Genomic DNA, 16,797 nt, shown 5'->3' on the forward strand with positions numbered 1-16,797 from the left:
ACTAGTCTTGGTTGATGATAAATCCCTCTCAAGCATACAGGTGTGTTATTTTCATTCTTTTGAATTAGGGAAAAATCCCCAGAGAAAGATAAATAAAGGAAAAATTTTTAATTTCTCATTTTATTACCTGGGATATAAAATTTCTTTTTATTCACACTGAAATATTTTATTTCTTTGAGACTTGAGCCATATTAACTCTGGATTGGAGGAAAGATACTAGCTTTTAAGATTAGTTTATGATTTTGCCTACTGTTTTACATGTTTGTTTCATCTAGAAAAATAAGGAAAATGTGATATGTGTATCATTTAGTTCATTTTTTTATGGAGCAATAATTGTAAATGCTGATTGGAAGGCTATTTAGTAAAAGTATAAGTACATATCTTCTGAGCACTCTGGGCTGCGTATGAGTTAATCTCAGTTTAGAAAACAGAAATGTGTTATTGACCCAACTTCTTTTTTCTTTTCCTATACTTTTGAAGTGGGTAGATAACCCTAATCTGGAGATAACCTTAAAAATCCAGTAGTTAAATGTGATGGTGGCTATACAAATCCAAATATGTTAATGAAGTGTCACAAAGATATACCCTTTACCCCACAAAAAGAAAGGTGCATGAAAAACCTGGTGAAATAGTCTAGTTAATTATATTATACCAATGTCAGTTTCCTGATTTTGACAATGCACTATAGTTATGTAAGGTGTTACCACTGGGGGAAGCTGGGTGATGGTACCCAGCACCTATACTATTTCTGCAATTTCTCATGAGGCTATAATTGGTTAAAAATAAAACATTTAAAAAACTTCATCAATTTGGAGCAGTTTGAAAAATAGTTACGTACATGATGTGGATTCCTCAGGCATTAAAAGGAATGAGGTAGATTTGTGTGTACTAACACGGGAGGAGGGAGGCCCGTGCTAGATTCTTGAGTGAAAAAGGCAAATTGTAGCTCAATGTGTATAAGACTATCCATTTCTGTAAAACAGAACAAAAGTCTTCTACAACAACAGCTACGTATTCGTAGGGCATAGACAAAGGCCTAGAAGGATAAACACCAAATGTTGACACTGTTGATCCCTAGGAAGTGGGAGTTGGGAGGGAGGGCACTCATAATTTACTTCATACATGACAATATTATTTGAACTTCTGTCCATAAGCATTTCTTGTTTTTATAATTTTTATAAAAAACAAATATATAAACAAACGAAATGTAGGGGCCTAATGAATCTTCAAGTTCTGATGTGCCTGTGAACATATATTCAGAGCTGCAAGTTTTTCAATGGTTTATCTCAGCCAATAGGCTTTTTTTGATCTCAGTCTGCTTTGAACTGTTGTTCATCTTGTTCTTGCCAAAGATAATCAATCCTGTCACTTCCCAGAAAAAAAAATTAATAACCTCTAACAGACCTTCCTGGGATCTATATAGCATTTGGCTCCTGGACACTTAAGGGTAATGACAATAAGCCCTTTTTTTTTTTTTTTAAGTTATATTCTTGGATGCATTTTTAATGCATTCATCTCCTGTGGAAAGAGAACTTTTAAAGCATTTGTCTTGTCTTAATGGCCAGAACACTTTGTCCATATGTTAGCATTTGCCCTATTTCGTCTTTTCAGAAGTGGTGGGCCAAGATAGCTCATTCATTTGTGCATGTGTGTGCACATGTGCACTTGCATGTGTATGTATGAAAGAGAGAATAAGCATCTAAGATCATGGATTTCTGTCTGATTTCCTCACTGCTATTCCCAGTGCCTAAAATAGTGGCTAGTACATTAAAGTTGCTTCACAGGCAGGTGTTGAGTGAGTGATTATTTGTGCATGTTAAGGAGTATCAATGTGATCATTATAAGAATATCTCTTTCCCAGTCTTCCCAGAAACCACTTTGATATTGGTCTTCATGAATGACTTTTCAAATATTAAATCCTCATGAGTGGGTTTGGGAAGCCATTTGTGACATTGTCAATTTTATCATCAATTGGGATGCTGGCTGCAAGGAACAAACACCTAACTGGCCCTTCAAAAATAATTCAGTGTGTTCTGTTGAATAACAGTGAAGGCTCTGGGCCAGGCAGGTTCCGTTCTTTTCTCTGCTCTGCCATCCCCAGATAGCAGCAAAGTGGCTGTAGCCATTCCACACGTAATGTCCATACATGGCAGCATCCGAAGGCAGAAAGATGAGGAGTCTTCGGTTCCTCTTTAAGGACAACTTTGGGAATTCCCTGGCGGTCCAGTGGTTGGGACTCGGTGCTTTCACTGCTGAGGGTCTGGGTTCGATCCCTGGTCAAGGAACTAGGATCCCATGGGCCGTGCAGCGTGGCCAAAAAAAAAAATGGAAACTTTTCCTCTAAGCCCCCATCTAAGTAGCAAGAAATGGGTCATGTGCCCTGTCTAAACTTACCACTGGCAAGGGGAATGGGACCACCGTGATTGGCTTGGGCCTGTATTACTTTGCTTAGTACGTTTGGGCTGCTCTAAGAAAACACCACAAACTGGGTGGCTTATAAACAAAAGAAATTTATTTCTAATGGCTCTGGAGGTTGGGAAGTCCAGGATCAAGATGCTGGCAGATACAGTGTCTGGTGAGGGCCTACTTCCTTGTTCACTGACAGCTGTCTTCATGCTGTGTCCTCACATGGCAGAAGGAACAAGGGAGCTTTCTTGGGCCACTTTTATAAGAGTACTAATTCCATTCATAAGGGCTCCACCCTTAAGACCTTATCACCTCCAAAAGACTCTACCTTCTAACACCATCAACTTGGGAATTAGGTGGCTATTCAGACCTTAGCAGGCTTCCGTAATAGACTGGGTAGCTTAAACAACAGAAGTTTATTTTCTCAAAGTTTTGGAGGCTGGAAAGTTCAAGATCAAGGTGCCTGCAAGGTTGGTTTCTGGTGAGGCCTTTCTCCTTGGCTTGCAGTCCACTGTCTTCTCACTGTGTCCTCTCCTGGTCTTATCATCTGTGCATCCTCTTCTTATAAGGACACCAGTCCTGTTGGATTAGGGCCGCACTCTTATGACCTCACTTAACATTAATTAACTCCTTAAAAGCGCCATCTCCAAACACAGTCACACTGCGGGTTAGAGCTTCAGCATATGAATTTGGACGGGACATAATTCACTCCATAACAGGACCCAACCTGTATTTTGTTGGCAGAGACAGAAATCTGAATAAAATCAGGGTTCTGGAGTAAGGGGTACTGACAGTATCTCCACAAGCAACTACCACCTTAATTATTCAGGCAGCACCCAGGATACAGAGGGCCACAGCTGGAAAGGGTAGAATTTCACTAAAGAAGACTGATTTTATCTTTTGCCTCCTGGGCCAGACTTAGGTACAAATCTCATTTCTACCGCTTAGTAGGAAGTGGCTTAACCTAGCTGAGTTTTGGCTTCCTCGTCTGTAAAGTGCTGATAATTGACATGGGCCTCAAAGACCATTGTGAAGAGTAAATGGGAAAAGGTATGTAAAGTGCTTAGCCCAGTGCCTAGTGCTGTGCGCCTGGTGAGTTCTCAGTGTTGATGCTGCTGTTACCAGCTCTTTTGTCTTGGGATTGACCTTGCCTGTGCCATTCAAAACCTTCCCCAAACCACTGCCCTATTGGAGACTTCTTCCATTGATTTTTTTAAAAAAATAGGAGCTCTTTTAAAGATACGTAATTGTCTTAAGATAGCTCTAAAGCCATTAATAGTATCCCAATGAGTAAAACATTTACTTCCTTTTGGGGAAAAAAATGTCCTTCAAAATGCATGGAGAGGAAGTATAGTGAAGAGCATGGCCCTTGATGCCTGACTGCCCGGGTCACATCCAGCCCGCCGTAACTAGCCGTGTCACCTTAGCCCAAGCACATCACTGTTCAGTGGCTTGGTTTCTCATCTGTGAAATGGGAGAATAGAGAGCCTGCCTCATGGTGGTTGTGAGAAGTGACATCATGAGTGCCAAGTGCTTCTCACCGTGACTGGCCAGCACCAAGTACTGGCCCAGTGTTTGTTATTTGTTTTACTGAGAATTTCACAGACACCTCGTGAAATGGGGAGGAAAAAGGGGGGTCTAGAGGAGGTGAGTAGTAAAGCAGATTTCATTCTTGGTGCCCTGGAGCATAGGAGGTACCACTTTCATCATCCTGCAGTAATCTGTAGGTGGGATGGTACCACAGGTCGGTATCATCTACCTAAGGATGAGGAAAAGTAGTTGGTGAGACTGGATTTGAACCCAAGTGTGCCTGAGGCCAGGGCCCCAGCTCTTATCCATTATACTAAATGCCACAAGAGTGAGCTTGTTTTCTCCTTCATCTTCCCCATCCCTGCCAGGCACTGAGATAGAAATGGGCATGTGGCTGTATTTATTTTAGAGTATTGCTTTGGAAATCTGTTCATGAGAAGTGTTGCTTTAGATCCTCCAACTTGATGGTTTTTATCATTTTTTTGATTAGGCTCTGCTAACCGAAATGATGGAGAGATGTAAGAAACTAGCAAACAAGTAAGTATTTTGAAATTCATAAAGCCTGTGTTTGAAAATGGACTTGGTTGCTTTTTTTTGAGGTTGGCATGCTTGCATGGGCAAGAGGGCCAACAGAGAAGCAGGATAGCATGGAGGTCAGGAATGCTGGAGTCCAGGTGCCTGGCTTCAGATCTTGGCTCCACTCTTTCTTAGCTTTCTGACCTTGGGTCACTTACTTTGACCCCTCTGTGCTTCTGTCTCCTCCTCTGTAAAATGGGTATAATAATAGTTCTTTCCCTGTGGGGCTGTGATAAGTGATAAGGTCAGGATAAACTCGAATTCCTGTCTACCAGGCATAAGAGGTTTCTCCTCTGCTCTCCTTTTGGTGGCAGATGTGTGAGCAGCCCGGAGTGGGTTTTGTTCACCACTGTGTCCCTAGGTCCTAGAACAGTGCTTTTCATAAGAGATGCGGATATATATTTGCAGCTTGGATCAATATTCTTACTTAATGCTTAGTTTTATTTGTGCACTGAAGGCTCAGTTTTCTTCTGTTTAAATGGATTTGATTACTTTCTTATTTACCTGTCCATCCATTGATCCATCTACCCATTCACTCATCCATCCACCCATCCATCCATTCTTCCAGTCAGTTGAATATTAAGTTCTGAATATGCATAAAACACTGAGTCAGCCTCTAGAGGTGGCCTTGTTACTCCAGTCTGTCTTCTTATTTTTCCACCCTTACCATTAAAGGGCTGTCAGTCATCTTTCCCAACAACATACATCCTAAAATGAAAGCGACTGTCATTAAGGGGAAGCTCTGCTGACGTGGGGCATGTGTGTGTGTCTTTCAGTGCCTTGCTGTTGAATTCCGTAATGTCAGCTTTCCGGGCCGAGTTCATCGCCACAAGGTCCATGGATTTCATCGGCATGATTAAAGAGTGCGATGAGTCTGGCTTCCCCAAGGTAGGCTCTTGACTTAATGCTTAGCGGAGAACAAATAGGCAATGTTTGCCCAGTAGCTCCCCAGGGAGAGAGAGTTCGGAGTCAGGGGAAGCTCCAGCCAACAGGAAAACAAGCGAGGGCTCTGTTTCTGAAGAGTACGATGGAGAATGAGTTAGCGACTGGGGTTGTGAGACACGTGTAATTGCCGCGAGTCAGGCCTCCTTGAGTCCTAAATCTGTCAAATTAGCTCACTGTGAAATATTTAGGAAGAACTTTGGTCTTACATCCTTAAAACTGTATCTTCACTTATTATTTATGAAAAGCTTTGTCCAGGAGAATATTATGGCCCACAGGTTGGACCAGTACACAGAGCCAGCTCTCTGTTTTGAGCTTCTCAGTCTAACTTGCACAGGTCTGTGGTAGAACTTCAGAAAACGGTTGTTGGAAGATTAACCTCAAGACAGGCCAACTGTTACAGCCTTTTCCTTTATTGCCTCAAGTTACTCTGATTGTACATCTCCAGGATCGTAATGGTTTGTTGTATTTCTTAGCATCTTCTCTTTCGCTCACTGGGCTTAAACTTGGCCTTGGCTAATCCTCCTGAGAGTGATCGACTTCAGATTCTCAATGAAGCTTGGAAAGTTATCACTAAATTGAAGAATCCACAGGTGGGTGACCATTTAGACCTTGTATTGACTGCTTTTTGTCCAGGTTATGCAGTATACTCTTTCTTTTAAAAAATTTCTCTTTCAGCTAATCATCCTTATTTTTTTTTAAAGAAATCCACTTTTAATTGCATTATTTGTTAATCTGTAATGGAGAACTTATAGCTTTAAAGATGTATTTCTTTGATTTTTGTATCCCTAGCATGTCTTATTCCTGAGACCTTAAGATGCACCAAAAGTGTAAAATTATAAATACTTGAAACTTTAAAAGACCTGTAGCTTTGCAAAGAGCATTCGAAGTACAGCAGTCTGTAGCACGGTTGACCTTTGAACAGCATGGGTTTGAGCTGCGCAGATCCGCTTATACATGGAATTTTTTTTCAATAGTAAATACTATACAACCTATGGTTGGTTGAATCCACAGAAGTGGAATCGCAAATACGGAGGAATCGTGGATACAGAGGGCTGACTATAAGTTATATGTGGATTTTTGACTGCGTGGAGGATCAGTGCCCCTGACCCCTGCGTTTTTTAAGGGTCAAGTTGTATTTGGATTTGAAAAAACCAATTTATTGAGATATTCCTAAATTGAAGATCAGTAGTCAAGCCAGTGATTAGCAAAAGGGAATTCCAGTTTCCTTCCCTTGAATGGACAGCTGAAGGCTCTTTCTCCCCATACTTCTGACACAGGAAGTCTTGGGAAGATGGACCAACTGATGTTAGTTTCTGTAATGCATGTAGTGCTGGTTATCATGTTGTAGGTTTGGGTTTTATGCCTCACTGTCCTTTCAGGCAATGTGCCAGCAATTTATGTAGCTGCCACTAGGGAAATGCTGTTGGCTGTCTTTGTGGCCAAACTTCACCACACCCTGCACTGTTCCTCTCCTACTAGCAGCATGTCCTTGTTCATTTAGTTTGTTGTAACAGAATATGATAGATCATGTGGCTTATGTACAATAGAAATTTATTTCTCACATTTCTGGAGGCTGGAAGTGCAAGATCAGGTGACCAGCATGGTTGGGTTCTGGTGAGGACCCTCTTCTAGGTTGCAGCCTGCCTGCTTCTCCTCCTCACATCGCAGAAAGAGGGAAAGAGACCTCTCTAGGGTCCCTTTTATAAGGGCACTAATTCCAATCGGGGGCTCCACCCTCATGACCTAATCACTGCCAAAGGCCTCACCTCCTAATACCATCACATCAAGGGCTAGGATTTCAACATATGCATTTTGGGGGGGATACAAACATTCAGACCATAACACAGAGAATAAGTGAATATGTGGCATTTGATTTGATCATTTATTGGGAAGGAAATATTGAAGTGAGCCCAGTTATAAACCCCTTGCTAATCACCACATTTATGATAGTGTATTAAGAACAATATAATTTAGAAAAATTAGAAACTTTTTTACAAAATCGTATACCTAGTTTAATTCAGCAAAATTCTCACTAAACTCTAGCCGTTGAAATTCTCTATTTAACTTAACTCTGATTGGCTAATGAAAACAGCTTATTTAGGATATTTAAGTCAAAAACCTCTGGGCCTCTGGTGTCTGTACTTCAGTGCTTCAAAGCAACCTTGCATCAAAAGCTCATAATAACAGTTTTCTCCAGTCTTTAACTTCACACTCTCCTCGTTAAGTCCACCTTAGCATTCCTGTTAGACTTTAGAATGTTCCTGGCTTTTCTTGTGTGAATGAGATAACTGTTTTCTTCCCTCCCCATTTCTTCTTTTTTTTCCTTGAAGTGTCAGAACAGAAAAGGTATACTTGCAGACTCTGTTTTTCCTTGACAGTTTTTTCCCATGTGCATATTTTCTGGGGCAGACAACCTTACCAAGTTGGTCATTGCCATTTCCGTAGCCATCTCATTGTCTCTTCTACTTGAATCTAACACATCTTTTCTTACCTAAAACCTTTGTGCTTTCTTAACCTTTTTACAACTTGTATGCATCGCCCTCTCTAGGACCAACGGTTTGTTTTTAAAGGCAGGAGGCCTATTTTTTCTCAGAACATTCAAAAGTCACATCGTAAACATTACTTGAATTTTCAACCAGATCTATGGTCATTGTGTCCACTGAGGTGTGATGAGGTCTCCCCACTGTTATCTCCGCTGCCCTTTGGTTCTTCCCATTCTCCAGACATGGCAGAGCCTCCCAGATTTCTGTCTTGGCCCAAGTAGCAATTCTGGAATGACAGTCTAATTAGTTTCAGGCAACTTATGTTTTCTCACGTCACCTCTCAGGGTAAAATCTATCAGTGGGCCAGAGTTTTCTGTACATGAACCACTCTTGAAATCCTCATCACTTACCAACTCTTAGTTTTCAAAGCCCTTGAAGGGATTTGTACACGATGAGCTTTTGCCATAAGGTCAATCGTGGCATTCTTATTGTAAAGACATTTTTACTTTTTCTTTATAGGACTACATTAATTGTGCCGAAGTGTGGGTAGAGTACACCTGCAAACATTTCACGGTATGTGTGCTGTGGTATCGTTTTTGAAAGAATTATTGTATATTTTTTTCATGTTCGTAATTGTGAATAAGTCTAGCTTAGACATTTAGGTATTTTATGATGGTAATTATTCTTAATTTATGAAAATTGCATCCTTTATAGTATAGTGTGATGGAGCATTAATACGTGACCTATAACAAAAGTGTTCCACACTCACGTGTAAGCTTGGGAAATGCTGCATTGTACAAAGTTAAGCAGGTTTTTTCACCATAATACACCTTAGATCCTTATTGTTAAAATATATTGGAACTTTCCATGGGAGTCTAGTCAGCAGCGTTTTCCAAACATATTTGATTTGCATGTAATTTAACTTTTTTCTAAGCAAACAAAGATGCTTCTTTTCCTAGGCCCAAACTAGAACCCCAGTTTGGGAAATACTGGTCTTGTCAATGAGCAGAGACTTTTTTTGAGCAGAGACTTTAGAAGCAGGTAGAAGTGGTTTCAAATCCTGTTGCCAGGTGTTTATTTTAATCAACTTAAAAAACCCCGAAGTTTAGCCTACATGAAGAAAAGCATATATATCGTAAGTTTGCTGTATAATGAATCTTCACAAAATACACCCATGTAATCATGGTCCAGATCAAGAAACAGGAAATAACTCCCCACCCCACCCTGAAGCCCCCCATACTCTCCTCCCAGTCACAGCCTTGGAAGTTGAAGGTAGGCACCATCTGGTCTCTAACTCCAGAAATGGGTTTTGCCTCGTTTTGAGCATTATGTAAATGTTGGTCTGTTAATTTTCCTTCTTTTGTCCAATTTTTGTTTTATTATGGAAACTTCAAACATATGATCTCCCTTGTACTTAACACCCAGAAATGATCAACTTATGACAGATCTTGTTTCGTGTCCTTCCCTTTTCTCCCCACCCTTGGATTATTTTGAAGCACAGCTCAATCACCGTGTTTCACCTGTCAGTATCTCTGCACATATCTCTAAAATAGAATTCACTTTTCTGAAACAAAATCTCAATACATTATTGTAACTAATAAAATTAATAATGTTTTAATACCATTAAAAATCGATAAATTTTCAGATTTCCCCAATTGTCTCATAAGTTTTTTACAGTTTATTTGTTCAATCAGGATTAAAATAGGGTCTATACGTTGTAAAACCTTTAATTAGAGTTCTTTTAATCTGTAAGTTCCCTCTCTCTTCCCCTCTCTTTCTCTCCCTCCCTCCCTGTTCCCTTCCCTTTTTTTTTTCTATTATTTATTTGTTGAAGAAATTGGGTCCTTTGTCCTGTAGAGTTTCCCAGTCTCGATTGGCCAGATGTATGCCTGTGGTGGTGATTAAACATGCTCTTCTGCCTCCAGTATTTCCTATAAATCAACAGTTAGTTCTGGAGACAGGAGACTTCATCAGCTTCAGATCTGACTTTTTGGCACCCTGGGTGCTGGCATGGTGCTTCTCCTGGGAGGCTCACGGTATCTGGTTGTCTCTCCGTGATGTGAGTGACCACTGAAGCGCATTCATCTTATGGTTTATCACGGGTTGCAAAGTGGTGATATTCGGAGTTATCATTTCTCCTTTATTTGTTAGCTAGAATACTTGAATACTTGCATGAAGAGAACCTCTTCGCTCCACGTATTTGGTTACCCTGAGGTACAGTTTGTACAGAAAAGGCAAGATGCTCATTTTTGTCCCTGTTACTTACTAGTTTTTAGAGTAAAGAGTCAATTCCCCAGCATCCCCAAAGGTCACCAGTGAGTAGTAGTTGCTGTGGGTATCTGTAGGAGCTCACTAATTGAGACATATTTGATATGTATCAGTCATTGCAATTGTATTATTCTTACTGTTGCTCAGTTGTCCCATTTTTGTCCAGTGGGTGCTTTTTCAGGTTGGCTTCTGAGTCCTGACACATTCTTTGTAGTCTTTGATGCCTTCCTTGCTTTCTATTATAAGATGCTCCAGCCTCCTTTGTATTTTTCTTATCTTAGATTTGGAATCAGCTCTTTCTCCAAGAAGCTTTCGTTCCTTTTATTGCCATTGTCAGATTTTTTTTAGCTCTGTGACCCTGGCTAAGCCGCTTAGCCACTTAACTTTTCATGGGGATAATGATGTCCATGATGGGGAGGTGTTTTTTTTTTTAATATTTATTTATTTATCATGGGGAGGTTTTTTTTAAAAATATTTATTTATTTATTTCTGTATGTATTTATTTATTTGGATGCGCCCAGTCTTAGTTGCGGCATGCGGGATCTTTGTTGTGGCACACGGGCTCTTAGTTGTGGCATATGGGATCTAGTTCCCTGACCAGGGATTGAACCCAGGCCCTCTGCATAGGTAGCGCAGAGTCTTAACCACTGGACCACCAGGGAAGTCCGCATGCTGTGGAGTTTAATGAACATTAAATGAGAGAGTACATAATGGCAACTAGTTAGATAGCGTGCTATGTGCCAGGCACTTTACCTGTAAGCTGCACAGCTTCATAGTGACCTTGCCAGGAAGTTTCACTGTTCCAGTTATATAGACCAGGGGTCAGCACACTTTTTCTGTAGAAGTCCTCTTTTTTCTGTATTTGAGGCTTTGTGGACCATATGATCTCTGTTACAAGTGCCCGACTCTGCCACTGTATCATGAAAGCAGCCGTAGACCATACAGGAGTGAGCATGGCTGTGTAAATAGTAAACCTTATTTATGCATGCTGAAATTTGAATCTCATATAATTTTCGTTGTCACCAAATATTATTATTCTTTTGGTTTGAATGTAAAAATCATTCTTGGCGCCTGGACTGTATGAAAATAGGTGCTGGGCTGGTTGGCTGACCCCTGATACAGCTGACAAAAGTGAAGTGGTCATTGAGTCACCCAGCTTGTAAGGGTTCAGTCTGTGCTCTTCCCACAATGCTTCGCTGCTCTCTGCAGCACCTGGGGAGGGGCCCAGGACTGGCAGGCAGAAAGTGGCACGTTGGATTTCACCAGCACTCAGAGAAAGCTGGGACAGGAACCTTTGAGAACCATGTTTTAGTCCTGACTTGGTGCAGACATAGCCATCTTTAGGGCTGTGGTATGGGTGGGATATCCCCCCTTACATTATTTTCAGCAGAGTAGTTGAAACTGCTTCCTGGAAAGTGTGTGCTATATTCTGAAAGCGTTAGTTCTTTCTATCAGAAAAATGGTCAATGACTACCATTCAGTGTCTAAATACAGGTTTGATATTTTTCCCCACTTAGAAACGAGAGGTGAATACTGTTTTGGCCGATGTCATCAAGCACATGACTCCAGATCGTGCATTTGAAGACTCCTACCCTCAGGTGACAGATTTTCATTTCTCATTTCCACACTGTAAGGAATTTTATTCTGTTGAATTAAATAGGTATGTTGCATGGGTCAGGCTGTAAAGTCAGATAATCCTGGGTTTGAATCCTAGCTTTGCCATATCTTAGCCATGTGCCCTTTAATCAGTTACTTAGTCTTGTTGTGCCTCAGTTTTCTCACTGTAAAATGGGGATAATAATAGTCCTCCTCAGAATGGTTGTGAGGATTCAGTGAGGTGTGATGTGGAAAGCCCTGTACAGTTGCTTGGCACCAGTAAGTGAGATGCCTATGTTTTTCAGTTAAGCTAACTTTTTATTTGGAAATAAATTCAAACTTTATTGGAAAGTTAAAAGAATAGCTCAGAGAACTTCCATTATTTTTTACCCAGATTCACCAGCTGTTGAGAGATTCCATGTTTACTTTATCATTGTGTACACACACACACACACACACACACACACACACACACACAGACATATATATTCATACATACGTATGTAAATTTTTTAAAAAACAGTTGAGGATAAATTGCATACATCATGCCACTTCTGCCTCTAAAGAGTTCAGTGAGTATTTCCTAAGAACAAGGACATTCTCCTTTATAACCACAGTTTAGTTATCAACATCAGGGAATTTAATGTTAATGTATTACTTTTACCTACTCCACAGTCCATATTCCAGTTTTGTCAGTGGACTCAATGTCCTCAGTAGCAGATTTTTTTCCCCACTAGTACAGAATCCAGCTCAGGATCACTTACTGTAAAGTAACTTCAGACCTAATTAAGATTTTATTTTTTATTTAATAACATGATGTTCTGGCACTTACTGCTTATGATCAAGTGATTTCTGGGCTCACTTAGTATAAGAAAATTAGTTACATATTCTTTTTTTTTAAATAAATTTAGTTAGTTAGTTTTGGCTGTGTTGGGTCTTCGTTGCTGCGCGTGGGCTTTCTCTAGTTGAGGCGGGCGGGGGCTACTCTTCGTTGCAGTGCGTGGGCTTCTCATTGCGGTGGCTTCTCTTATTGTGGAACACGGGCTCTAGGTGCGCGGGTTTCAGTAGTTGTGGCACGTGGGTTTCAGTAGTTGTGGCACGTGGGCTCTGCGGCATGTGGGATCTTCCCGGACCAGGGCTCGAACCCGCGTCCCCTGCATTGGCAGGCGGATTCTCAACCACTGCACCACCTGGGAAGCCCTAGTTACTTATTCTTGTATAAATTTTAGAATTCTTAGATTTTACTCATTTAAGAAATTTTCACCATTTGCTAATTAAAATGGTTCATCATTACAATTTATTGAGCAGCCACTAACTATCTGGCATTTTTCTAGATGGAATGAAAAGAATACAGTCACGCACAGCAGGCTCTTGGTCAGTATTGCAGGGTAAATAAAATGTGTCGAGAAGATGGGTCATACCCTTGTGGGTGGTCAAGGTCTCGGCCTCATATGAAGACTGATGTGCAGAATTTTAGTTGGGGAATTTTCAGTAAGGCCTTGACTGCTAGTGACCCAATTAATTGAAAACTTTAAGTAACATAATAATTTTAATGCAGTCCATTCCTAAGTGACAAGGGAACTATACTATACTGTAATTCTGTCATATCTGAGAGCAACTTATAAAAGATGCCCCGGGGTCAGCCTGCATTCCAGACAGCCACCCATATCGGTTGTGAGCCCTTGGTCTTAAGTGAGGGCCACATCAAGAAAATAAAACTGTGGGGATCTGTGAAGAATTAGCTTACTCCAGTTCTAGGATAGGGAAGGTATAAGGTGAGCCTGGAACATTTTCTTGTGCCAGGAAGTAAGGAAGTACTGCTGGGGGCACATGAAATGGGCACAGGAACAGCTTGGAAGGGGCTCTCACAGGTCCCCAGTTTGAGCATCAAATGAAATAAATACAGTGATGGATTATAATCCACTGAGTAAAGTAGGAATCCAGGAGTCGGCCCTTATGACGAATAGATAAATAAATAAATAGATGAGGGGAAAGGTGGGCAGGGGTGCCATTTGAGAAATGTGGAAGAAATGGTAGAGTTGAAAAATCACCATTTGTAGCCATCACAGTGAAGACAAGAATCATCGGTCTTCAGGCAAGAATCATCAGTGGGTGCTAAATCTGGGGGGAATGTCTGATGAGGAGCAGGACGTTTCCGTATCTCCTCCCGTAGCATGAGTATAATCGCAAGGGGAAAAATAGTGACTCTGGAGTGGAGAATTTGGACAGTCATTGACAGGCTAATCAAAATCCTTATCACCATTGAGGAGCAAGTGGCTATCTTGTACCTGCAGATATGGAACCCCGAAAAATAGGAAAGACACAGCATCATCTATGTAACATTCCAGTCGGGAATGCATGACTGAATCTAATCATGAGGTAACATTAGTCATGCCCAAATTGAGGAGCATTCTATAAAGTAATTGGCTTGTAAAAAAAATCTTTGCCATCAGTGACAAAGAAGGTTAAGGAACTGTTCCAAATTAACACAGACTACACAGACGTGAAAACAAAACGCAATGCATGATCCTGAACTGAATCCTGTTCAGAGAGGAAAAAATAATGCTGTAAAGAAGGTACTGAGGGCTTCCCTGGTGGCGCAGTGGTTGAGAGTCCGCCTGCCGATGCAGGGGACTCAGGTTCGTGCCCTGGTGCGGGAAGATCCCACATGCCGTGGAGCGGCTGGGCCCGTGAGCCATGGCCGCTGAGCCTGCGCATCCGGAGCCTGTGCTCCGCAACGGGAGAGGCCACAACAGTGAGAGGCCCGCGTACCGCAAAAAAAAAAAAAAAAAAAAAGAATGTACTGAGACAGTTGACAAGATTGGAATACAAATGATAGATTAAAGTATTAAAATTATACCCGTGTTAACTTTCCTGAATTTGATAAACAACAGAGTAGAAATGTCAGAGAATATGACTATTCTTAGGAAATACAAATGAAGTGGTAAGGGGTGACGGACATGATACATTCAATCTACTTTCACATGGTTCAGAAAAAATATAGTATGTCTTTTTACAGAGAGAAGACAATGAAACAAATTTGGCAAAATACTAAAAACTGATGACTTTGTGTAAAGAGAATATGGGAGTTTTCTGTACTGTTTTTTCAATGTTTCTGCAAGTTTCAAATTATTTCACAGTAAAAAAGTTGGCAACACACAGTCAACACAATTTTAAAAGTTCTGCCATTGGATCAATGGATAGGTGAGGAGGTAAAGCAAATATAGCAAAATGTTAGCCCTTGTAGAATCTAAGTGGTGAGTAAATGGGTGTTTGTTATTATTCATTGAATCTTCTTACATTTCAGCATTTCATAATGAAACGTTGAAGGGAAAAAATACATCTTTTAAAACCAGGAAAGGCATTATTTGTAAGTGTACTTTAAATATTAAAAAAAAATTTCCTGTTCTACAGGAATTAGTTGCTGTGGATAAGGTTTCAGGAACTATTTTAACCAGACAGTACTGCAGTATCTTTGAATGCTCTGCCTTGGAGCACTGTTTGTCATGACGTTTTGAAGTCCTTTTTGCTTGCTGACCTAGTAAACTGCATAATTATGAAATGGGGTGTGTGCCTCTTAATATTCCGTATGTTGGACCATGAGCCATTTCCTTTGCAGATGATTTAAACAGTGATGTTTTTAGTATAAACAAAGTACTTGTCAGTAAATTTTCCTTTCTTGACAGCAACCAGGGATAGGGGTTTATTTTTTTTAACATCTTTATTGGAGTATAATTGCTTTACAATGTTGTGGTAGTTTCTGCTGTATAACAAACTGAATCAGCTATACATATACATATATCCCCGTATCCCCTCCCTCTTGTGTCTCCCTCCCACCCTCCCTATCCCACCCCTCTAGGTGGTCACAGAGCACAGAGCTGATCTCCCTGTGCTATGCGGCTGCTTCCCACTAGCTATCTACTTTACATTTGGTAGTGTGTATATGTCAGTGCCACTCTCTCACTTCGTCCCAGCTTACCCTTCCCCCTCCCTGTGTCCTCAAGTCCATTCTCTACATCTGCATCTTTATTTCTGTCCTGCCTCTATGTTCTTCAGAACCTTTTTTTTTTTTTTTTTGGTGTTTTTAGATTCCATCTATGTGTTAGCATACAGTATTTGTTTTTCTCTTTCTGACTTACTTCACTCTGTATGACAGACTCTGGGTCCATCCACCTCACTACAAATAACTCAATTTCGTTTCTTTTTATGGCTGAGTAATATTCCATTGTATATATGTGCCACATCTTCTTTAGCCATTCATCTGTCGATGGACGCTTAGGTTGCTTCCATGTCCTGGCTATTGTAAATAGTGATGCAGTGAACATTGTGGTACATGACTCTTTTCGAATTGCGGTTTTCTTGGTATATGCCCAGTAGTGGGATTGCTGGGTGATATGGTAGTTCTATTTTTAGTTTTTTAAGGAACCTCCATACTGTTCTCCATAGTGGCTGTATCAATTTACATTCTCACCAGCAGTGCAGGAGGGTTCCCTTTTCTCCACACCCTCTTCAGCATTTATTGTTTGTAGATCTTTTGATGATGGCCATTCTGACTGGTGTGAGGTGATACCTCATAGTAGTTTTGATTTGCATTTCTCCAATGATTACTGATGTTAACCATCCTTTCATGTGTTTCTTGGCAATTTGTATATCTTCTTTGGAGAAATGTCTGCTTAGGTCTTCTGCCCATTTTTGGATTGGGTTGTTTTTTTGATACTGAGCTACATGAGCTGCTTGCATATTTTGGAGATTAATCCTTTGTCAGTTGCTTTGTTTGCAAATATTTCCTCCCATTCTGAGGGTTGTCTTTTCGACTTGTTTATGGTTTCTTTTGCTATGCAAATCTTTTAAGTTTCATTAGGTTCCATTTGTTTATTTTTGGTTTTATTTCCATTTCTCTAAGAAGTGGGTCAAAAAGGACCTTGCTGTGATTTATGTCATAGAGTGTTCTGCTTATGTTTTCTGCTAAAGGTTTTATAGTGTCTGGCCTTAC

General features: G+C 40.6%; 1 protein-coding gene across 4 annotated transcripts in view; it reads left to right on the forward strand.

Moving 5' to 3' along the window:
* Positions 1 to 16,797, forward strand: part of VPS35L (VPS35 endosomal protein sorting factor like) — a 129,417-nt gene that overhangs the window by 53,052 nt on the left and 59,568 nt on the right. For all 4 annotated transcript variants that reach the window (XM_029221840.1, XM_029221837.1, XM_029221841.1 and 1 more), the window contains exons 15-19: positions 4,427 to 4,473; positions 5,289 to 5,400; positions 5,931 to 6,047; positions 8,460 to 8,513; positions 11,726 to 11,806. In XM_029221840.1, coding sequence (XP_029077673.1) covers positions 4,427 to 4,473; positions 5,289 to 5,400; positions 5,931 to 6,047; positions 8,460 to 8,513; positions 11,726 to 11,806 — 411 coding nt within the window. The remainder of the gene's footprint in view (positions 1 to 4,426; positions 4,474 to 5,288; positions 5,401 to 5,930; positions 6,048 to 8,459; positions 8,514 to 11,725; positions 11,807 to 16,797) is intronic.

Source organism: Monodon monoceros, unplaced genomic scaffold, assembly GCF_005190385.1.
Source record: "Monodon monoceros isolate NGI ecotype Baffin Bay Population unplaced genomic scaffold, NGI_Narwhal_1 Super_Scaffold_13, whole genome shotgun sequence".
Taxonomy (NCBI): Eukaryota; Metazoa; Chordata; class Mammalia; order Artiodactyla; family Monodontidae; genus Monodon; species Monodon monoceros.